The sequence below is a fragment of the Lipotes vexillifer genome, unplaced genomic scaffold, assembly GCF_000442215.2.
Source record: "Lipotes vexillifer unplaced genomic scaffold, Lipotes_vexillifer_v1.1 scaffold371, whole genome shotgun sequence".
Lineage (NCBI taxonomy): Eukaryota > Metazoa > Chordata > Mammalia > Artiodactyla > Lipotidae > Lipotes > Lipotes vexillifer.
Genome location: NW_006786304.1, coordinates 3,001,507 through 3,012,178, shown reverse-complemented (window position 1 = coordinate 3,012,178; position 10,672 = coordinate 3,001,507). Strand labels below are relative to the sequence as shown.

The window sequence follows — 10,672 nt, the reverse complement described above, 5'->3', positions numbered from 1 at the left end:
CCTCTGGACAGGTGGGATGCCGGGGCCAAGCCACTGAATGATTCTTTTTTTTTTTTTAATCATTAAGCTAGGCTATTTTTTTATATACAATTTTTAAAGGTTACTTTCCATTTACAGTTACTAAAAAAATACTGGCTATATTCCCCGTGTTGTACAATGATTCTTAAGAAACCAGATTGATGAGGGGCTTCCCTTGTGGCTCAGTGGTTAAGAATCCGCCTGTCAATGCAGGGGACATGGGTTCCAGCCCTGGTCTGGGAAGATGCCACATGCCGCGGAGCAACTAAGCCCGTGCGCCACAACTACTGAGCCTGCGCTCTAGAGCCTGAGAGCCACAACTACTGAGCCCATGTGCCCCGACTACTTAAGCCCGCGCGCCTAGAGCCCGTGCTCCGCAACAAGAGAAGCCACCGCAATGAGAAGCCCGTGCACCTCAGCGAAGAGTAGCCCCTGTTCGCTACAAGAGAAAGCCCGCGCGCAGCAACGAAGACCGAACACAGCCAAAACTAAATAAAAATAAATAAATACATTTATTTAAAAGAAAAAAAAACAGACGGCAAAGTTGGTGGGGCCTGAGGACCGTGTACAAACCTGTGAAATAAAGCTTCCCTCTGCTCCCAAACATTGCTAAGAGTACCATTCACCCCTCCACACTGCTCAATGGTCTCACCCAGTCTCCCCCTCACCGGTGGGATCACCCATAAGCACAGCTAAACCTCAGGAGGTGAAAAGTGTTCAAAACCAACGTCCCCCAGGGCTGCGACTCCGGATCTCAGTTTCTCCATTTCAGTCTTGGCATTCCCACCCTAGCTCAGCTTCAGGAGGTAGAAATATCTCAGGTAGGTTATACTGAGGTAGGTCAGCAATGAGGTAGAAATAACTCCTTTAAAACACTATACAAAGTAATTAAACTTTTATTGAAGACTTATGTGCCAGACATTGACCACACTGAGGCGTAAGGCACGGTCCCTGCCCTTGAGGAGCTCACAGCCTAGAAAAGAAGACAAGGAAGATGCCAAAAAATGATTCCCACAAAGATTCAGGGGCAGGAGGCAGAGCCCTCAGACCCCATCTCTCCTATTCCAGGTTGACTGTGAGAAAGCGAACACGCAGCTTATCACTGTCTCTCCCACCTTCCCTGGGACAGCTCTGACTTCCCTCTGACCTAGGCACCAGGAGAAGACCAGGGAGAGACAAAGATGAGGGGGATACAGTTGCTGCCCTCAAAAAGCTGGAACACCCTGGCAGGATATATACAATGGTAACTTTCTGTCCCAAAGCCGCAAACCAGTGCAGCAAAAGCTAGGGAGAACAGGGGCTGGGCCAGCCCAGTCCAGTGGTGGAAGAGGGAGTAATGGGAAGGGAGGGTACCCATGGCCAAGGAAGTAGGGCAAGAGGTAGAGAAGTTCATAGTAAGGTGACAGCAGCCACAGCCAACAGAAGAGCCACCCACCCCACTGGAGGAGCTGCAGAGCCTTTATTAGAGGCCCCATCTGTTATGGGGTACTGCCCAATATTTCTACGGTCTTGGTGGCCACTAGTATCTCCAGCCGAGGTAGATTCCTCCTCCTGGGAGGTCTCAGGTTCGACCTCTTTTGGAGAAGTCTGGCTGGCTGGGGCTGGGGTGGGTTTGGAGGTGGAAGTGGAGGACGGGGCTGGGGTGGGTTCGGTGGTGGAAGTGGAGGACGGGGCTGGGGTGGGTTCGGTGGTGGAAGTGGAGGACAGGGCTGGGGCAGAAGTACTGACAGAGTTGGTTGCAGCCAGAGTGGCGGGCGGAGGAGGGGGCAGCAGGACAAGGGGCGGGAATCGAGAGGAGAAATAGGTCTTGTCGCGGAGGTCCGAGTTACAGCGGGACCCCTGGCAGCAGGAGCCGCTGAGCGTGAACCCTGGGCCTGTCGCCGAATCCCGGGTGCAGGACTCATCCTGGACGCAGCCCCGGACAGGCAAGGATACAGTCACATTAGCTGCAGGAGGGAGACACAGGTAGGTCCGTGGTTGGAGGGAGGGGGTAGGCACAGCCAGAATGAAACTTAGGGGCAAGACAAGAGCAAGAAGACCCAAAACAGGGGACAGAAGGACTCTGCATCCATTAATCCCAAAGTCTCAATTAGGGCCCCACTTTGAGAAACACTGTCCCACTGTCTTTGGCACACTGTCTTTGGACCACATTTCCCATAGTACTTTGAGAGGAAAAATGTGTAGAATGAACTACAAGTCCCACAATGCCTTGGAAGAAAGGTTTGAACTGGGATACAACACCTCTCACACGAGGAAAGAGCAGAAGACCATTGCCTCCCTCTCTCTCTCCCCACCCCTCACACCACCCCCACCAAAATTCAGTCTTAGAGTCAGAATTACATCTGCCATAATACACCTGGCAGAGGATGGAATTTGAACATCTCCCATGGTTCCCTGAAGCAGAGGCCAGGAGGCTGAACTACATTTCTCCTAATACTTTGGGACAAGTGGGGACACTAACCCTTGAGTTTTAAGGAGTCACAACTACACTACCCACGATGCCTGGGAAGAAGCTCGGAGGCTTAAATACATTTCCCATCGCACATCCTCCCATTCTGCACCTGGCAGGCCTCTATGAAAATTGTATTTCCCCAAAAACTCTAGGACAAAAGCATTCCTATTCCCGTGCTATACTGGGAATAGGACTGCATTTCTCATGATGCTCTAGGACAAGCCACGAACTTAGGCCTTCAGTTCCCAGAATGCGCTGAGGTGGGGGAATCCTTTGGGTAAAGGGCTACCTACCACCCATGAGGCCTCAGAAAGTCTACCGCAACCTGTGAAGGCCCGGTGCTTCGAGCTCGCTCACCTGCCGTCAAGGTGACGTTGCCGTCGAAACAGTCCTTGTAGAAGTGGTCGCTGGCGTTGTAGCACCTCACGACGGGCGGCGCCGTACCCTGGCACTCCTTGCTGCTCAGCCCCACGCAGCTGTAGCACTCGGCCCCATTAGGCTCGTGGTCACTCTCATTGCCTGCGAGGGGGGCGGGGAGGAAGGAAGGGGTCGAGAGGGTGGAAGCACAGCCCTGCTCCGCGTCCCTCCAGCCCACGTCTCCGCCCCTCGACGGACACTCAGCTCAGCCTCTAATCCCGCCCCAGGGCGTGGCCCCGCCCCCAGCCCCTACGGAGTTCTCCCGCCTTCCCCTTGTGACCGCCCCTAGCCGCTCAGCCCAGACATGGCTCCGCCCCTGGGCCTGCGGCCCTGCCCCCACCGACCTGCGGGGATGAGTGCTTGCGAGGTGAGGTTGAGCTTCGCGTTGCAGCGGTCCTGGGAGCACTGCTGCAGCTGGACGAAGGCCAGAATCCCGTAAAGGTCCAGTCCGCGGTCATTCTTGCCGGGGAGTCCCGAACCGCAGCCCCGGACTGCCACCGAGAATTGCCCGTGGACTGCGGAGAGGGGAGGGGGGCGGGGTCAGAGGGGCGGGGCCTGGAATAGACCGGCACCAGAGGATAGGCCAGGGTGGGAGGGCGAGGGCCTCAGAAAGAGCCGATCCGAGGGGAAAGAACAGACCGAGGGGCGGAACCTGAAAGAGAGGAGTCTGAGGGGACAGACAGGCTGATAGACACTGGACACAATCGACGCGGGAGGGCCAAGAGTGGAGCTAAGACGGGGCACGACCATAGGGAGTCGGAACCGCAGAAAGCAGCATCAGAAGAAACTGAGACCGACAAAAAAGGCACAGGATCAGAGACGGGTGGGGCCTCCTAGGAGCTGTGGCCGCAGACAGGGGCGGGTCAGAGGGGCGGAGCCTCAGCCTAGGGATTTTAGGAGAAGACCTCTAGAGGGATCTCCATCACCAAGGGCCCCATTGGATGGGGGAGGCTGGGGTGGAGAGGATTCTGGCAGGGACAGAAGTGGGTAGGGAGTTCTCAGTGGTCCAGGGGAAATGGATAGGGTGTGCCCTTGAAGGAGACGAGGTCCCATATCTGGGTTCTCCCAGTTCACGCCACCCATGCGCAACTCTCCGTCCTCATCCCTCTAAGCCCTAATGGCGTGGTTGTGTTGAAGGGCCCACGCCAGGCCGAAAGGGAAGGATGGGGCTGCGTTCAAGGGGGTGTGGCCAAATTCAGAGGGAGGGGCGGGACCATAAGGAGGCGGGGCCCAGATGGAGGAGCGTAAAGGAGTACGCAAGGACCCGGAGGCCCCACTCACTAGTCTCTACCGCCCCTACGGTCTCTGTGCAGACGTCCATGCCTGGCGCGCACTTCACCGTCTTAGTCTTCTGCGGAGAGCATCCGTCATCGGCTTTCTGCACGCAGCTGTAACACTCCAGGGCCTGCGCTCCTGGGGGTACAGAGGCAGGTAGAACTGAGCTATCCCTACTGAAGCCTCCTCCCCCAAAGGAGAAATAGTCGTTCCCACTCCCTCTGTCCCTGTGCAATCCTATTGCACACCCTTTTCCAGGGCGGGTAAGGAAAACCTAGCCACAAGTCTGAGGCCAGGGGATACACTGTGTCCCTTTCCTTCAAACGTCCTATGCCTGCAGTGGGAGCATCTTTCCCACAGCCCTTTATGCCCAAGGTGGGGGATCCCTGCCAAAGACGGGGGTGGGGGGACTTCTTCCTACAGTTCTCCACTCAGGATGGGAGAATTTTACCCACAGTCAAGTCAGCTCGGCGAGGGATCCCTTCCCACAGCCCCACCCCCACCCCGTCTGCTTACGATGGAAGAAATTTTCCCCCAGTCCCCTCTGCCCAGGGTAGGGAACCTTCCCGCAGCCCACCTCCTCCCCCGACCCCTCTGCCCAGGATGGGAGATCCTTCCCACAAGCCCGCTCTGTATGGGGTGGGGGAACCCTCCCTAGAGCTCCCACTCTATCCCCTCCGCCCCCTTCCGGCAGCAGACTCACCTTCTAGAAGCAGCAGCGGAGGCAGCAGCAGCAGCCAGCCCGTTGTCCAGATCGCTACCCGGGAGCCTGCTTTCCTGGCGGGGTCCATGGCTCCGTCCTGCTCTCTCGGCTTCCACCCTAGTGTGCCGCCTCCCAACCCGGGTCCTCTTACGTGAGCCCAGGATGAGTAACCTCGCCCCAGGCAACCCTGGCCTTGCCCAACCAGGCCAAATCAGCCTCCACCGTGGGGCGCGACACCCGCCCCTGGGTGCGTCACCCACCACTGCCAAGGAGTGAAAGGGCGGGAGTCAAGGTTCCCTGGCAGTTCCCAGGAGAAAGTCTGTGTGTTTGTGGCGGTGGGGAGAGGATATAAGGCTCACTCAGTAAATGCTGAATGAGTGCAGGCTTTGGGCTGGGTGATGCTGGAGACTAAACAGAGCCAGTGCTGGTCTTCACAGAGCTCACAGTCTGATGGGGGAGACAGATATTAATCAAATAATCATACAAATTGTTATTTACAGCGAGGACAACGAAGGAAGAAGTCTGGGGAGCTACAAGGAGGTGTGGCGTCTAAAAGTGGGGGCTGGTCAATGAAGCGTCCCTGAGGATGTAAATCATCCAGGTGCCCTACGATCTTAAAGACTTGGAGGTTCAGCCAGTGAAGCAGGTCGGGATGGGGGCAGAGCACATTGCAAAGCAGAGGGGTCAGCACGTGCAAAGACCTCGGCTGGAAGCAGCATGGACCCTTCGAACACAGAGGAGAGCAGTGTACCTGGAGCTGCTGTACCTGGAGCTCAGGAGTGAGGGGGAAACTGAGGCAAAAGGGGCCATTCCAGGCCCTGAGGAGAGGTTTGAATTAATTCTGAGAAAGATGGAGAATGTTTCACGGGGTCTAAATCAGCTCCGAGACACAATCAGATTTGCTTTTTAAACTATCAATCTGGCAAACGATGCAAAAACTTATCAAGAAATGAATTCACTAATCCCAGGGAATTATGCAGCAATGAAAACGGGCCAACTACTGGCCCGGGTGCCAACGTGAGTCTCAAAAACTTTATGTTGGGAGTTCCCTGACAGTCCAGTGGTTAGGACTTTGCCTTCCAATGCAGGGGGTTCAGGTTCAATCCCTGGCTGGGGAGCTAAGATCCCACATCAATAAAGACTTTAAAAATGGTCCACATCAAAAAAAAAAAAACCTTAAAAAAAAAACCCAACTTTATGTTGAGCTCATAAAGCCTTAAGCAAATAGAAGACACCATGTGACTCCATTTCTATGAAGTTCCAGAACAGGCAAAGCTAATGAGCGGTGAGAGAAATCAAAATAGGGCTTACTTTGGGGAGGGCATTGCCCCAACGGAGTAATAGTAAGGAACCCCTACTATCTTCATCTGGGTGGTAGTTACACATGTAACTACAAACATGTTAAGAATCAACGAGCTGTATGCTGTACATTTTATATTTATGCACTTCACTGAAGGTACACTATTCTTACCAAAAGAAAAGGGGTGGGGAGGAGTGCCATTGTGGCCTCAGTAAAAAAAGGAAAAGGGTAGAAGGGGCAAGAGAAGGCCAGGAGACCGGGGAGGGAGCAGGACAGTCTCCCAGGTAAGAGAACAGCAGCCTCTGATGGCTGGGAGTTGGCTGGTGGCTCACAGCGATGTCTGGGTGCTCTGTTACACCCCTGCACCAACACATATGGGGCCACACTGTGACCGCGATGGAGTGAGACACAATCAGGACCCCTGCCTTCTATGTCTGAACACGGGAACAAACAAGAACACTGTGCGAACCACAGAATGACTAAGCATCCACATATATAAGCTAATATAAGTGATTGCTTGTATTGGGTTGGCCAAAAAGTTCGTTTGGGTTTTCTGTAAGAGGTTACAAAAATCCGAATGAACTTTTTGGCCAACCCAATATTATGTATTATTTATATTATATTATTATTTAAACTACAGCTTTAGCCTTGCTTTGTTTCTCCTGACTCACAGATAAGATTTACCTATGGCAGGAAAAATAGCGGCTGTGTTCATAAAGGTTTTATCTGTTCTCCGGACCCCATGGGGCACCCCCATCGCCAACAATGACTAGCGCCTCAGTCACCTAGGTTGGGTTGCTTGTCATCATGCTGAAGCTCAGAGAGGGAAAGTGAGTGGCTGTGAAGTCATTCAACACTTCCCCCCACCTCCCTGCCTCCCAGCCTTGGAATCCCAGCCTCACTTACGGTTTGCTGTGTGACCCACCTAAGTGTCTTCACCTCTCTGAGCCTCTGAGGTGTGTGTTTTATAATAAAGGGAGGCGAGTCATGGTGGAGTGAGGCAGTGGACAAAGTACTAAGGCTGGAGTCAGACAGACTGAAATGTTACTCCTGCCTCTGCCATCCTCTTGCTGTGTGACCTCAAGCAACTCCATCTCCCTCTCTGAACTTCAGCTGCCTCCTTTGCCAAACAGGTCTGAAACCCCCTGTCTCCAGAGGGATGGAGTGAGGCAGGGTAACAATTCTATTATTATTGTGCACTCAGGAGCAGGAGGCCCTTCAGGTCCCAGCCGTGTGGGAGAGTTTCAGGGAGGAACCCCAACTGGCCAGACCAGAAGATCTGGTGTCTTGGGAGGGAGTGGGACCCAGGGTGGAGAGTCTCCTCTTGCTCAGGCCTGCCAAATCCCGGGTGCTGACACCAACCGCCCCCGCCCCCCCCCCCAACCTGGCCCAGGACCAGAGAGCAGAGGGAGGTTTAAATACAGGACCTGTACTTAAACCTACTCTGTGACTCTCCCCAGCTCCCCTCCACAAGGGTCACTGCAAAGAGGGTTAGAATTGGTTCCCCAGAGAGATGAACAGAGGAGTCAGTGTGGAGTCACCAGGTCCCCAGCCCTGGGGTTCATGCCAGGGCTTCAGACAAGCCTGGGGCCATTTCCACTATGGGTTTCGTGTCCCCTGGAGAAGGGCAGGCTCTGAGCCCAGTGATGTTCCCAGCCTGCCTCAGACCCACTCCTTCTGGGATGTGCTGTCTGGGATGTGTCAGAGAAGGGGTGGGGTCAGGGCCCGGGCTGGCTACATAATTTGCGGGGCTCAGTGCAAAATAAAAATATGGAGACCTGGTTCAAAAGGCAGGAAGGAGTGTCATGAAATATACTAAAGTAGAAACGCTCCTTTCCTTTCTTCCTGCATCTCTCTTGACCCCATACGGTGTCTAATGTCCTGTTCCCTCAGGCACAGGGATACTGGTGGGGCGAGCACAGACCCTTACAGGTGTCTAGAGACCCTGCCCCCCAACTAAAGCAAACTGGTTGCTGGGTTCCCCTTCCACCAGCCGCCCGCCATCGTGCCCCACCTGAGATGCCAAGAGGCACAAGTGCCTGGATTTCCCGTGAGCACTCAGGCCCCTGTCGGGGCTGGAGGATGGCCGAAGTCACAGGGCAGAGGCAGGGAGGGGAAGGCAGACAGAACCTATTCCGGGGAGGTGGGAGATGGCAGGTGTGGGACCTCATTTGAGCTGAGGCTCCAGTCCCCCCAGCTCAAGCTCCACACCCTTCAGACTTCACTTACAAAACACAAATTCAAATACAAAATTAAGAATTTCCAGATGGCAATCACAGATGATTAAAGCCAAGAGGGCTCTTCTGAACATGGGACCTGTCAACTGCACTAGTCACATGCCCGTGAAGCTGGCCCCAGTAAGGGGACAGTTTGCAGAGGGGCTGAGGGATGAAATGATCCAAGAATCCAGATAGATGCCTCACACCTGGAGGTAGAGGCCAAGGAACACCTCGGGTCCCCAAGGGCCTGGGGGTTGGAGTGTTTGCATTCCGGGGTTTCAGGAGCACATCTGGATCCTTAAGGAATCCTGGGATGGGACACCCAGGTCCTGAAGAGATGGGAACCAGAGGGACTGGGTGCCTAGTTCCAGAGAGGTTTAAGGGAGGAAATGACCTGTACCACACAGTGACAGCCTAGAGTGGTCAGGGAGTGGTCCTGTAGTTGGGGAACTCAGGGGACTGCAGAAGCCCACCAGGGATCAGGGAGAGCTTCCGGAAGGAAGGGACACCTTAGGTGAGATGTAAATGATGAAAAGTTCTATGCCTGTTGTTCACCATCGCCCCATCCTCAGCGTCTTTCTTATCATTTTATTCCCTCAACACCTAGTTTTCCTACAGGCCATTTGCTGTGTGCCAAGGACTCAGTAGTGATGGAAATAGCCCAACCCCTGCCTCCTGGGGCTCCCGCCCAGCACGGGAAACACACCCATCAAACAAACGGATGACCCAGAGTAGTCAAAGCCGTGATGGGGAAGGAGCAGGCAGAGTGATCAGGGCTGGGATGGGAAGCCCAGAGGGAGCATTTGACTCAGCCAGGAGAATCAGGGAAGGCTTCCTGGAGAAGGAAACATCTGAGCTATGACCTAAATGATGAGTAGGGTGGAGTGGGGAAAGGTGACTTAGCAAAGGGAACATTACATAAAGACCCACAGGTGAAAGGATAGCTTTTTTTTTTTTTTTTTTTTTTTCTCCATGGGATGAAATGTGCCCTCTGGTGCTGGGGACACAGCCATGACCAGGACAGCCCTGGTTCTGCCCTCAGGGAGCTCCCAGTCCGTCAGGACATAGGTCCATCACCAGTGATGACCCACGATGTTCAGGAATGGGACAGGAGGGCTCAAAGGGGGGTACCTGATCCAGCTGAGAGAGTCAGGGAGGGCTTCCTGAAGGAGGGGACATCCCAATTAAGACGCGAAGAATAAGGAGATAGGTGGTTAAGGGAAGGGCAGAGGGAATAACATAAGTCACAGCGGCCTGAAGGGCAGGAGCCTAGGAGTTCCTAGAAATTGCCAATAGCCCAGTCACGTCCAGAAGGGTGGAAGCAGGCGGGCCCACAAACTGAAAAAACAAAATTGCCACAAGACTAAAGACGCATGCCTCCCCACACCCCCGCCCCTCCCAGCCATGACCTTGGGGTTGAAGGTCTCCATTCCTAAAGGGTAGAACAGCTAAAGGATGCATGGTCTCCGAGGTACCCGTAACTCAGATGTCCTGCCTAGGGGTCGAGGGGCCCCGTATGCCTGTGCTGGGAACCTCAGCAGTAACCACTGTTTTTCCTCCAAGTTTAATTCAGTATCACAGGAGCACCAATAAATAGTTCCTTCCCGCCCCCGCAACCTTCCTCCCACCCAGGGCAGAGCTTCAGCGGCTGGCTTCCGGTCCGGGAAGACACCTGCAGCCCAGAACTGCGCAGCTCAGACCTGCCGAACCGCCGAGCCCACAAAATTCCCGGGAGAGTTCCAAAGGGGCTGGACCAGGATTTCCCGCAGTGGGCGTGGCTTCGAGGCAGCGCGTGCGGGGCAGAGCCTCGCTGGGATGTCCCCCTGAGAGGGTATGTTCACTCAGGGGGCGTGGTTCTCGTCCGCCGCTGTCACGATGACGTCCATCCAGATGCGCATGGCTTCTGGGCTTGGAGCCGCCATGTAGAAAAGGCGTTCGTAGGTTTTGACACAGAACGTTAGGCGAGGGTTCGGGCTCTGGAATAAGAAGCGGAGTGGAGATGGTTATGAGTCCACCCTAGTTGGAATCCCAGCTTTGCTATTTATAGGCTTTGTGGGGTTGGGCAAGTTATTTAGACTCCCTGAATGTTTCCCCACCTGTCTTCCTAAATGATGCTACCTACTTCGTTGGGTTATGAGGATTAAATGAATTAACACAGGAAGGCGCTTAGAATTATGGGAGCAAGAGGAATTCAAAAAGAGGATGGGGGCTTCCCTGGTGGCGCAGTGGTTGAGAGTCCGCCTGCCGATGCAGGGGACACGGGTTCGTGCCCCGGTCCGGGAAGATCC

General features: G+C 54.4%; 2 protein-coding genes across 3 annotated transcripts in view; both read right to left on the bottom strand.

Moving 5' to 3' along the window:
• Positions 1-1,407: 1,407 nt before the first annotated feature.
• Positions 1,408-5,054, bottom strand: LYPD3 (LY6/PLAUR domain containing 3). 2 transcript variants are annotated; one of them, XM_007458581.1, is made up of 6 exons: positions 4,866-4,953; positions 4,169-4,300; positions 3,232-3,402; positions 2,828-2,989; positions 1,743-1,964; positions 1,408-1,691 (listed from the first exon to the last, which is right to left on the bottom strand). In XM_007458581.1, exons 1-6 carry the CDS (start codon positions 4,951-4,953, stop codon positions 1,408-1,410), a joined length of 1,059 nt encoding a protein of 352 aa, XP_007458643.1. The 2 variants fall into 2 exon arrangements, with proteins under 2 accessions (XP_007458643.1, XP_007458642.1); XM_007458580.1 differs by having other exon boundaries at positions 1,408-1,964; positions 4,866-5,054.
• A 5,171-nt stretch (positions 5,055-10,225) lies between these two features.
• The window catches only part of PHLDB3 (pleckstrin homology like domain family B member 3), a 19,115-nt gene continuing 18,668 nt past the window's right edge, over positions 10,226-10,672 (bottom strand). Inside the window, exon 15 of the mRNA XM_007458579.1 lies at positions 10,226-10,360. Coding sequence (XP_007458641.1) covers positions 10,226-10,360 — 135 coding nt within the window. The remainder of the gene's footprint in view (positions 10,361-10,672) is intronic.